The sequence below is a fragment of the Cajanus cajan genome, chromosome 10, assembly GCF_000230855.2.
Source record: "Cajanus cajan strain Asha chromosome 10, NIPB_CcT2T_4, whole genome shotgun sequence".
NCBI lineage: Eukaryota > Viridiplantae > Streptophyta > Magnoliopsida > Fabales > Fabaceae > Cajanus > Cajanus cajan.
In genome coordinates this window covers 12,972,650-12,985,985 of record NC_138526.1, presented here as the reverse complement: position 1 = coordinate 12,985,985, position 13,336 = coordinate 12,972,650, and the positions used below count along the sequence as shown (strand labels likewise).

General features: G+C 28.9%; 1 protein-coding gene across 2 annotated transcripts; it reads right to left on the bottom strand.

Moving 5' to 3' along the window:
* Nucleotides 1-6,891: 6,891 nt before the first annotated feature.
* LOC114916369 (uncharacterized) lies at nt 6,892-12,988 on the bottom strand. Of its 2 annotated transcripts, none has more exons than XM_083065229.1 (7): nt 12,016-12,988; nt 10,779-10,967; nt 10,513-10,616; nt 9,651-9,744; nt 9,064-9,552; nt 8,608-8,942; nt 6,892-7,974 (listed from the first exon to the last, which is right to left on the bottom strand). In XM_083065229.1, the coding sequence occupies exons 2-7, from the start codon at nt 10,933-10,935 to the stop codon at nt 7,816-7,818; spliced, it is 1,338 nt and encodes a 445-aa protein (XP_082921355.1). In that variant the 5' UTR covers nt 10,936-10,967; nt 12,016-12,988; the 3' UTR covers nt 6,892-7,815. The 2 variants fall into 2 exon arrangements, with proteins under 2 accessions (XP_082921355.1, XP_029128776.2); XM_029272943.2 differs by lacking the exon at nt 12,016-12,988 and adding an exon at nt 11,684-11,980.
* Between the last annotated feature and the right edge of the window lie 348 nt (nt 12,989-13,336).

Below are 13,336 nucleotides of genomic sequence, written 5' to 3'. Positions count from 1 at the left end.
CTATAAGCATCAACAAGTTGATTTTAAAAAGCATTACACACAAGTGGATAGCAACTATATATGGAAAAGGCATGGTCAAAGGACTTGTTAGAGTTATTAGGAAGATTAGGCTAGCTCAAAAGTTGGTGGGCCCAAGTTATTTCTTACTTGGGATATTACTTGATGCCCATATCTTCCATTGTATAGTTGTAGGATATTTATTAGGAATTATATTTTTGGCCATGTATTTTGAACCTAATAGAATAGAGTTTTGGGCTTTACGTCTTATTAGACCTATATTAGGCCTTGGACTTTGTATGATCAATACTAGTCTTGTTTTGTTGGGCTTTTTATTTCGAAATTTATTGTACAGGTTTTATAGGCCTTGTATACATAGGTCACCTAATATAGAACTTTGAAGGTTTATGTCAATCGCATTTGAAGTTAAATACAATTTAGAGCTCATTTGCATTTCATGAGTCATGTGCCCAAGCATGCTCAAATCAAATACAAATGAACTCTAAATCACATTTAGATTCATGCATGAGAAGTTAGGAGCTTGGTTACTACAAGAAAAACACAAATTAGCAGTGGACATAATCTGTTGGTAACAAGGAATATTCGTCAGAAATAGAATTTTTGACAGATTTTCGAGGAACAAAATTCTATCAAAGAAATGGGCATCCCAAACAAATATTCGTCAAAAATATTTTAATATGTTGTAATGTTTTTACAATTGTTTCTATGGGAAATATCTATTGATAATTTTTTTATAGAACATCAATTATTGAGTAGAGTAAGTCTAAGTATAGTTACTTCTAGAGTAAATAGATCCCTTATATATATTGGTACTAATTTACCAAGTCTCTAAATTCCAAATTAAAATAATGTGTGTATACGTGTGAAAAAAAAAGTTTCTTGGTTACAAAAATAAAGCCAAACTTTTTTAAAATGTGTACTATGCACTCTAGTTCTAATTAATTATAAGCAATATATATAATAATTCCCAATAACTATATATATATATATATATATATATATATATATCATTTAAAAATATTCTATTTTCCTAACCTTTTATTTAACTTCAATAATCTTATATAGTAAATAAGGTTAATTATTTAGTTCACATGTGGTATTTTGTAATGGGTTAGAGTACCCCTTGTACTTCCTTTATTTTCAATTATTTGAATTATAAAAATAAAAAAAAATAAGGTCAAACTAGCTAATTAATTAATTAGTTATACATGTTAGACTAAATCATATGCAATGAGTCTCCGGACTAATTAATTAAAAAGGAAATATTGTGCATACTTAAGCTAACAATTTATATTTGAATGGTGAATGATTGTGATTATATATTATAATATCTATATTATAATATCTATGCATAATATTATAATATGCATAAAATATATATATATATATATATATATATATATATATATAATTGTAATATGTTAATGTGTGTATATATATATATATATAATTTATTATATATATAATTATTGACTTTTGTAATATATGGTTACAATTTTAATTGTCTTTATTATTAGTGAGTAATATAAAACATTTTTTATGGATGTCATTTTTGATGGATATTTTATTGAAAATCTTTTGTTAGAAATTATGAAATTTTTGATGAACTAGTATTCATTGGTAATATTCTGTCCAAAAATTTTGATTTAAGCATCCATTAAAAATTCTTACATTTTTTACAAATATAAGTTTATTATAAATATTCTGTCAAAAATATTAATTTTAGAAAGACAAATAAGGCTCCATAATGACCCTCCAATTCAATATTGGAATGAGTTGAGAGGAGCATTAAGAAGGAGACATATTCTCTCATATTATGGAATGGAGCTTATGGATAATCTCTAAAGGCTTCAACAAAGAAACATGAGTGTTAAGGAATATAGGAAGGAGATGGAGCATTACATAATGAGGGCAAACATTAGAGAAGAAGGGGGACTCACCATAGCAAGATTTTTAAGTGGACTTAATCGTGAGACAAGAGACAAAGTAGAACTCCTATCTTATAGGAACTTAAATGACTTAGTCCAACTTTGTATAAGTACTCTTGTGTGCACTACCACACCTCTTGGAAATGAAACTCTACCTAACAGGGTTAAAGAGCTTTTGAAGGAATTTTACGATATATTCCCTTAAGAGGGCCTAAAAGGTTGCCACCTTTTAAAGATATAGAACATCAAATTGATCTTGTTCTTAGGGCTAGTCTACCCAATAGACCTGTTTATAGGAAAAACACCAAGAGACTAAGGAAATAGAGTCTCAATTCTAAGAGTTGTTAGAGTAGGCTTTGGTTCAACAAAGCCTTAATGCTTATGTTGTTCCTATGTTGTTGGTGCCCAAAAATGTATTATGATTATCACCAAATAAGAATTAAAGTAGGAGATGAATGGAAAACTACTTTTAAAACTAAGTTTGAATTATATGAATGGTTAGTTATGTCCTTTGGGCTTACTAATGCACCTAGTACCTTCATATGTCTCATGAATCATGTTCTTAGAGATTATATAAGTAGGTTTGTAGTAGTTTACTTTGATAATATTTTAGTATATAGTAAAAGCCTAAGTGATCACCTAGGACACTTAAGGCAAGTCTTTTCAATTCTTAGGGATAACAAACTCTATGGAAACATAGTAAGATGTACTTTTTTTGTGTAAATAGTGTAGTTTTTTTAGGGTTTGGACCTCAAGAAAATAAAAGTCATTCAAGCGTAGCCCACCCCTAAAAGTGTTGGAGGTTTCCATGGGTTGATAAACTTTTATAATAGATTTGTTCCTAATTTCTCTATACTTGTTTCACCACTCAATGAGTCGGTGAAAAAGGATGTCCCATTTCTTTAGGATGAAAAATAGAAGAATTGGTTCTTTCATAATTCATAAGAAAATTATTTTATTTTATAGATATATTTTAAATTATAATTATATAATATTATAATTACATGTATAAAAGTATTTTTTTTATCATTTTGGTTTAAATTAATCTTTTATATGACTTCATTAGTTTGTTTTACCTTTAAATTATTTTTTATTAATAGTTATAAAATAATATAATTATAAGTGAATAAATGTATAAGTTATTCAATATAATTTTATGATAATATAATTAGCGTATAGGTATATAATATTATGCGACTTCATTAGCTTGTTTTACCATTTTGGTTTAAATTGTTTTTTTATTAGTAGTTATACAATAATATAATTATAGGTATATAAATGTATAAGCTATATAATACTTTTTTATCAATAGTTATATAATGTATTATAATTACATAACTTTTTTTTTACCATTTTGGTTTAAACTTATATTCTTTTATTTTCATATATTAGTTATTAATTTTTTCTTTATGATGATGAGTACTCCTAATCAAGTTAAAGAACAAGATGATGTCACTACATTTCTTTGGAATCATGTTACAAAGATTAAAGCTTTTGACAGTGAAAATTTTGAAGTTAAATGTCATATTTGTAAAGTAAATTGTAATGGGTTGTATACAAGGTTGGTCTTGAATTTTTTTTTTTTTTGTGTTCTGAGTGAAACGAAAAAATGATATCTTTATAATAATTTGAATACTATTTATGTCTCAAACCTAAAAGTATAAAACACAAATAATTAAATAAAAAATTGTTAAGAAAATGACTAAACATATAATGCATTTGTACAATACTACTGAGTTATCCTTAAAGATCATTATACATTAAAAAAATATTAATAATGTTCACATCACAAAAAAGTTCATAGTTGAGAGGTGATTTCAGTGAAATAAGATAACTCACGATTTAAAAAATAGAGAATTATATAAATTAGAGAAGAAAACAAAAAGAAAGTTAAAGACAACCCTTATGATTTTATTTGTAATGTAGTGAGGAGATTTTTGAGTTTAGTTGACTCTAGAGAGAGAAGAGTATATAAGGATTTCTCTGAGAAGGGAACTTCATAAGTTCATTCTCAAAGAAATTAGAGAAAAGTTTTAGAGAGAAGGACTCTAGGTCCGTGAGCTCCTTTCTCTCTCAAATTTCTCTGGTTGATTCTTCTTCCTCTCTAGATTACTAACTTCTTCTGTCTTCTCTTACCATTCAGGCTAGCAAGCTTGATTTTGAAGGAAGCTAGAATGTATGTTGTTCGGTTGCATGTGACTTTAGAAACTCAATTGATGCATGAAATTGGAGAATCCATAGCTGGATTGGAGGAAATTCTCATTTTTCGAGGTTTGGGAAAAATGGGGTTTTTTTGGTGATTTTGATGCATCGGGTGGGTGCATGTTGAATATGAGGTTGTTTTTGAGTTGTATGGAGTCTATGCATTGTGTTTCTTGGTTTGCATGTGGTTGGATTTTCTGTTTTTCAAGTTTTGGACAAAATTTTTTAAGTTTTGGGGCTGCTGTATGAATTTGCGCCAGGCGCATATTATTGGAGCCGGGCTTGTATTCATCAGAAGCTGTTTCTGGATGAATTCACGCTGGGCGCGAGCTGGCTACGCCGGGCATTAGTGTGCTTTCAGAATTTGACTTTATGGTCTTCATGAAAGTTGTAGCCTTGGACCTTAGCTTTCCAATGGTGTTGGAATCACCTATATATAAAGGAGATCTACAACTCCAAATATGGTTGTTTTAGTGAACAGGGGTCAAGTTGCTAGCATTAGTTATAGTTGTTGCGCTTTTTAGAATTTTTAATAAGATAGATGATGGAATTAGGAATTGGTGTCTTCATGAGAGTTGTAGGAAATCTTCTTATCTTTCATATGAGATAAGAATGAGCATGATAGAAGTAGTATAAATTCATATATGCTATTTTATGTGAAGGTTATCATTTCACAATAAGTGATTTGGTTAAGTTGAAAGTTGTTTTGGGTGCTTAGGTTGATTGGTGTTGTTTGGGTGTGTAAGTTGGCATGATAGATATGTTGTAAACATGTAGTATGAGTTGTTTATGTGATGAAAATGTTGTGTGTTGATAATAGTGATTAATGATGTTGTTGGTGATGCTTTTGTGATGAAGAGGGGATGTAAATGAGATGCATGTTGTAGTTGAGTTGTGAAGTTGTGTAATTGTGTATAGGTGCTAAATGAGTTGCTGTGCTAAATAAAAATGTTTTGAATATGTGATATGTTGTTAAAGTTGTTATATGTTATGTGTGGACTATTTATATGTTGTGAAATATGATGAGATGATTTAGTTGAAAGTTGTGAAATGCATTATGATAATATTGTGAGTTGTGAGAAGCATGATGTGAAGTGTGTAGATGTGTTGAGATTTATATAGAAGTTATTAGTAGACTAAGTTGCTATGTTGTTAGAGGAGAGTTGTATGTTGCTATAAAGTTATATGTTGTGCCATGTGTTGAAAAAATATTACTTTATGATGATTGAGTTGTAAATTTTGAGTTGAGCTATTAAGCTGTTGAGTTGACTGTGTTGTTTAAAGTTGAAATGAGTTGATGATTGAGTTGATGAGATGATAACGATGTTGTTAAAGTTATGAGTTGATTGTGTTGTTCAAGTTGAAAGTTGATTGAGATGATGAGTTGAAACCTGTGATGATAAGTTGTTAATCACTAGGACTAGAAGAGATGTTTTTGAAGTTGTTCATCCCATTGTGCGAATTGAGATAGTTGTGGTGCTTTAAGAGCCCAATTTGTTGAAAACCCTCCGTGGGAAGTTGCCCATTGGAGTGGACGATGTGTTGTTCTCCTCTAGGACTTAGTTAGTCCCGTGTGTGGGCAAGGTCGAGACACACATGTACAAAGCGACCACGGTATAGGGGTCAGGTTGAGCTATACCGATTACAAGCAGCCAATTCGAGTAAAGTACGAAGTTGGAAACCTAGTTTCTAATAAAGTATCGGAGGGTTGTAATATTTGGAGGATAATCAGTAGGCTAATCCCATAGGTGGCTTAGTTAAGCTAGCTAATGTCATGGTAGGCCTAAACTCAGTTGTCCTATCCTGACAAAGTACTATACTTCCTTGTTTAAGTGGCAAAGTTTGCGAAATTGTTATCGTGTTGTGAATTGATATCCAAATTTGTTGTTTACCTAGCAAGCTCAAAAAGGTTATGTGTTGTCAGTTCGGTAGGACCTAGCCACTTAGACTGCTCACCCATATTGTAGGAGATCTCCAAGTTGTAATGCATGACGACGAATAAGTTGTTGATGAGTTGAATTGATGTTGATATGAGTTGTATGTGTTGATGTGTTGTGAAGGTGTTGTTGAGTTGTGTGTTGTTAAAGTGTTGTGCGTTGTATGTTGAACAAGTTGATGATGATGCTAGCATCGCTAGATTACCTGTGTTGTAAGTTGCTTTAAACATGTGTTGTTGAGAGGTGTGTAATACATGTGTTGGTTGTGGTTATGATGAATATGGTAACTATTCCAATAGTTTGTACAATAGTTGTGTTGAAGTGTTGATATGTTGAATCAAGTTGAAATGATGTTAAGATGTATAGTATATGTGTTGTTGTCTTTTGTGTTGGATGTAAAGATGATTATATAGTGGGTGTGTTGCATATTTAATTATTATGAGTCATTTATTGTCTCTAGTTTACCCTTGGATGTTTTCATGTGGTTTGGACTGCGATGATCATACGATGTATGGGAGCAGGGCAGGGATAGGCTGAGAGATAGCTGCTAGAGGCCACAAGAGGTACTTGGAGTTGATTTTTTTTTTAGGCTACCTTATAGTAGCATATTTTGTTGTATATAACTGATTATTGTTGGTTGCTTGATTAGCAACTTGTGTTGTAAATATTTTAATATACCATTTTAGTATATATATTCCAGTAATGTGTAGTGTTGTTCCGTAGTGTGACGGACATGGCGGATCATTACATTATTTTTACATTGAAACTTATGAAAATTCACTTTGAGACAAGAAGAAAAAAAATAAGTGTATAATATATCACATTTTATTATTTATATTTAATATTATTGATTTATTTTCCTAAAGTTATAGGTAAATTTTTGTTAACTAGTAAAAAAATAATTATTGATAAATTGATCACAATTAATTTATTTTCTCTAATACATTTTTATATAATTTAATTATGTAAAATTTTTGTTTTTATATTATTTATATGAAATAACATTTTTTTTTACTGCCATGGACAATTGCTTCACCGATCCGTGCTCCAGCTCATCACTAGTCTTACACTAGAGTAAGGGTAAATTTATTAAAAAAATTAAAGGAAAAGATGATAGTAGTTTTCACAAGATAATTTCTCTAAAACTTATAGAGTTGAAAAAGATTGATAATAACGTTAGATTAAGAGTGAAGAAGTTAAAGAAAAAATTTGTTTATTTATTCCCGATGTCTAATGAAAACCAAGAGATAAACATTGACATTGATTTAAAGAAGAGAAAGATTTTAGAAGGCACATTCAATATGCAAACCAGAGAGACTCTTAATTATGTAATTGCTAGGATGTAAAATCCAAATGATAAATATGACTTAACCAAACTATAAATGTTTTAAAAGTTTTTCTACTGAGAAATACTGTTTATTTTAATAGAAAAACTTTCAAAAAAATTTTCTAAACTTGTATTCAAACAACATCATATGTCAAACTGATAATAAGAGGCAACAAATAAACATCATGCATGAACGGGATCCAACCATCACAAACCCTTTAACATGCAAAAGCCAAAACTTGAAACCAATTTATTGTTCTGTTTATATACAATTTTTGCCCTTCAATATACATGCTATTTGGCTACAGTAGAATTTTATCCCTTTTTAAAAAAATAATCATCAAGTAAAAAATGTTTAAAAAGAACCAGCATCTAGCTATGTACAGCTTCAGAAAATGCAAAATTAATTCTTTGCCCCATATTTTTCTGCAATAATGGGACGAACATCATCAACATCCACCAGTTTCTCCAGAAAGGGCATCAAAGAAATCAGAGCAGAGTCTGTAGGGTCGTCAAACCAGCTTTTAATAGGAATTCCATTATTCACTTGAAGCCTGAACATCTGCATATATCATCAAACACACGTATAAGTTTCACTATCATAAACCATTCAAACAAACACTAAACAAATAATTTTGGAAACAAAACTATTAACAAAACACTCTCTAACATGCTATTTGAGACACTCTTTGTACTATTAGCCGAAATTTACTAAAAACAATAAAATTTTGAATGTTTTACTTCTTATTTGATTATTCTTATTTAATTAGTCCACTAATGATTTTTTAATTTTCAAATAAATTTGTCAGAGGATATGTTAGAGAGTAAAAAATGATCCCAACACAAATCTATTAAGCTGAAGAAAGTATTTTCCAAAAGAGGCAGATAATCTATCGAGAGTTATACATAAAAATTAATAATATAAAAGTGGCTCTTTTTTAAGAAAATTCATCAGTGAAATGCTCACAATACATTCTACTGAACACAGGTGAATTTTATGTGGATCTCATTGAATAGAAATGGGACCACAAACTATTTAGTAAAATTAACAAAAGAATTCACCCAAATAACAAGATTGCATGGAAAATATGGAAACTTAGTATTACTACTACCTACAATGTAGAACTTGATAGCAACACTAAATATTATTTGATGAAAGAAATAATGAAGAGAATAGAAAGGAAATAACACATACATCAGGGGTGTTGTCGATTATGGCTACTTTTGCGAGGTCCACTCCAAGTATTCTCAAATCCTTGGCACAGCGATTATCTATCCATGAGCATGAATCTCTGTATAATCGTCGAGAAAATAACTTGTTATGAGGATCAAGAATATCAAGCAATTTTTCAGCATAAACTCTCCTGCTAGCTGTGAAAATGATGATCTCAAACATCTCAGATATTTTCTCCAAAAATTCTCTGAGGAAGGGCCTCGTCCGTACATATACATTACTCGGCTTATCCTTATACATTTGAAATATGAAGTCAGCATCATCGCATTGCTTCTTGCTAGAATGGACCAACGTTTCTGTAGACAGGGATGTATATACTTTAGGAATAAATAAGGATCAAAGTCAAATCATTAAAACTGGAACAAAATAGCAAGCATTTCTCTTGTATATGAGTATGCAAAGGTGAAAGAAAATTACCATCCAGATCAAGAACAAGGGTAACATTCTTCGTTGTGACTGTTTCCTGACTTACTAATGCTGGCAATGCTGTATCAGAAGTTTCTGATAACTCGCAATTTATAGGAAGGGATGTCTCCAGATCAAAGAAACAAACTGTGTTTGTATCAAGCTGAGTGCAGTCCATGTAAGCATTTTCTGGACATGGACTGGCCTGATGGCAAATGAGATCAAAACATAAAGAATCACAAATCTGTTCAAGTTGAAACCCTTCATCATCATGGTAATTTGCTGCACCTGTTGTTTCCTCCACAATGATTGAAGTTGTCTCCTTAGTGCCAAGAAGTATAACATCAGAAAATTTAATATAGCAGTGACTCTCGGTGTCCTCAATTAAACACCCACTCTGATTTGCATCATGTGCATTGGAGTCTAACACATTAGGCATTTGGAATGTGGCCAAGTAATTGTCATTAATTTCAAGTGGCCAAGTGAATTCTTCCCAATTAACTGCAATGTTATCAGACCAAGGGAATTAATTAATATTAACAGTACAAAGAAAAGAAAAAAAAAACAATATTTTAAGTGGTATGGTTTCAAGTAGTTACCTGCTTCAGATAGGTAATAATGGACAGAATTAGGCCGGTCATTATAATAAGGTAACATTGTTTCTGAACATGAGGAAACAGATGGCAAATAATCCTGTCATAAATAAACCATCATGTCAATTAGTAAGCCATGTCAACCAAAGAAAGTATTCGTATTTTCAAATTTTTTATATACAAAGGATATAAATAGCCAAATTCTATTGCAAAGAACCAAGATTCGATGAACAGAAAACTCTTTAAGGCTCACAATGAACAAAAGTTGTTATAATCATCAATTGGTACAAAGGAAACATAAATTAGATATCCACACACGCATATCATTGATGAAGTGGATAAATAAAAAATACTTCATTCTAGCTATCCCAACTCAACTTCAATTCCCAATATAATATACAAGACAAAAGTGAAGTGCTTGCTAATACATTAATAGTTGTAAATCAAGGACATGATTTGATGTTTTGAACGAATGTATTAATCAGGTGCGATATAAAAACATAGATAAACACATGCATTACACCAAATCTTAGGTCACTAAAGATAGTATAATCCAGAAAACTAGATGTATATGTAAATAATAAATAAATAAAAGAACTGATCAAAACTTGCATCCAACGGCACAGATGAAGTCAATCTCAAATTTTTGGGGCCACTACACCAATTCCTGTCTCTATTAACTATATAATTTTCCCTAAATCATGCTAATGCATACAAAATAGCAAGGATAAAGTTGTCACTCAGATAAATCAGAATTTGCACTCATCTAGTGTGCATGTAAAATCTACATATAGACATGGAAATCAATATAACAGTCGACATGATATAGGCAAATACATGAATCACATGATATGAAACTGAGTCTTACCGTTGCTACTTCTAAATCCATACTTCCATTGAATGAGAGACAGGGCATTCCCATGTCTCCTGTATTGTCCTGATATTTGTAATACTCTTCATTTTTGCAAAAATCTACACAAAACATGTCCAATTAAATAATGAGAGGCTTGTTTCCACCGTATATTCTGAATGAATGTCAGATTCCAAGGAAAAAAACTGCATCAATGTTATAATAGCATGCATTTAATACTTTTTAATCCTTTCAATCTGTTGTGTTGAGGTATTAAGGCTTACCATTTTGAGATATTTGGCATGAGATGGATAAATTTTCCTTTTCTTTAGCTTCTGATCTGACCATGGAGCATGGTGGTTTGCATATTTTAATTGATCTCTGAGACATATGAGGATGATTCCCATCTTTTTTGCAGGTTGTATTTGTCTTGGAATTCATTTTGCACTGAATCTGGACTTGCTTAGCTTAATCTGAAGTCAATTCAAGCAAATGAAAGTTCTCAGTCCCTTTCAACAGAAAAATCAAAAACAAAATGCAGGTTATACAGAATATTATACATAAAACAAAATTCAAAACGCATCATAGACAAATACACTAATCTGCATCAACATTCATGCTGTTAGGCAACAGGTATATTAGTAAATTAAAAATACTGACCAAAATAACTCAATATTTCAAAAACTCATTTCATTGACAGAAGACACATTTCAATCGAACAAGGAGATTTTCATCTCTGATTTTTTTATTGAAAAAATATTTGAAACCTGAAAATCTAAATTTGACACAAACAAGCTCTAAAAATAATATAAATTATATTATAATTAAAATTCGTAATATATAAATATCTTTTATCATATATAGTATATTTTATATTTATGATTTATAATATTTATTGTGATATAAGATCATTTTTAACTATTAGTAACTTTTTTTCTAGTCTATCACATTTATCTTCTACTAGAAACAATCTTATTCAAACCGGATAATATCATTATGAATGTTCTTCGAGTATTTAACACAACTATATTGATAGTTTTAGAAAGAGTGTTGAAATTTAATTTGGAAATACCAAAAATTACAAATTAAGATAAATAGGAAATTGAGAGAATTTCTTAAAAGGAACTATCATTAAAGAATGGTCCCAAAATATTGTGTCATGCTAGAATCTCAAACACACAACTCTCACCTCAAAACTCAACATCTCAAATATGAAATTTGCAAGACTGGTTAAAGCTTAACTCATGTTTACAAAACAAGTTTGTAAAATGAGGATTATATAAACTATTGTAATTTGATCTTTACTCCATGTAGAATCTCCTATAAAAAGAAGTGTGAATTAATAATTTTATAGAAATTAATAAGGAAAAAACAAAATCAAAAAATTTCCAGAAACAAGTAGTGCAACAACAGTATAACAAAACAGGGATGAGGGACCATAGTAAGAGAAAATACTGCCAAAAGTGTAAGAAAAGTATGATGAGAAGAATGATAAAAGGTAGAGAGGATGCAGAGAAATACCACAACCCAGAAGCGGAGTGAGTAATGAGTTAGTTAGAGTTTTATCTCTATATCACTTCGCCGCATAACAACTTCAACTAGAAACAATTTCACACTTCAAATAAAAGATAAAAACTAAAAAATAAAAAATTTGAATTTCAATAGAGGTGTTTGTTATTAATAGGGAAAATTTATTTTATTAAATATAAATTAGTTAAAGAGATAGACTTTTAAAACTAAAAAATATCATAAAAATAATTATTTAAATCAAAATCCGTCTTCATGGACTTATACGTGATAAATTTATAAAGAGATATCAATCCTTCACCTGTATCAGTTTTTAGTTTTCACTTGACTCCTAATTTTTTTAAAATAAGTTATATATAAAAATAAATATTATATTTGAATGTTTAAATTATACATAAAATTTGAAAAATTAATATTTTAAATATATGAATTATATTTTAATTTTATGATAAATATTTGATATTATAATATACAAGTTTATTTTTATTTATTTTTATAATATTTTAATATAATTCATAAATAATTATAATAAATAAAAATCAAATTATATATGAAATTACAAAAACCTCTAAAACCTCTCTTGTTGAAAAACAAACTCATAAAAGTACTTTCATTCAAAATAATTGTTCATGTTTTATATATCAGTTAATTTATGATACATAATTTATACTGTAATACAAAATTATTTTTATTTATTAACAATTTATTTTAAAATATTAAAATATAATTTATAAATAATTATAATAATTAAAAATCAAACTAGATATTAAGTTAAAAAAATTCTTAATATCTATATCTTTTATAATATAATTCATAAATATCAATTATAAGTGAAATTTACAAGATTCAGTTGCTACAATAATATAATCGTTCGTTGATTTACTTACCTTTTATTTTGTTTTTATATATATTTATACTCTATATTGTTATGTATAATATATAGTAATATATCTATACCATATATTGCTATCTATAATATATAGTAATATATATCTATACTCAATATTGGTATTTCTATACAATCTATATTATATATAACTTCCAATATATATACAATCCCTACTATATATAACTTATCTTTGATTTCTACACTTTTTTAAAAGATATTTATACTTTTTTATTATATTTTTTTTATGTCATATATTTTATGGGAAAAATAGAAGGAAAAAAAGTATAAAATAAAATAATTATTATCTAATTTATTAATAATTATTATTATTTTATTTTGTAATCATTTCTATTTAAGATTATTTTACTTTTTCTAATTATACATTATTTTGTTTGATATGTATATTGTAATTATTATTATTTCTCT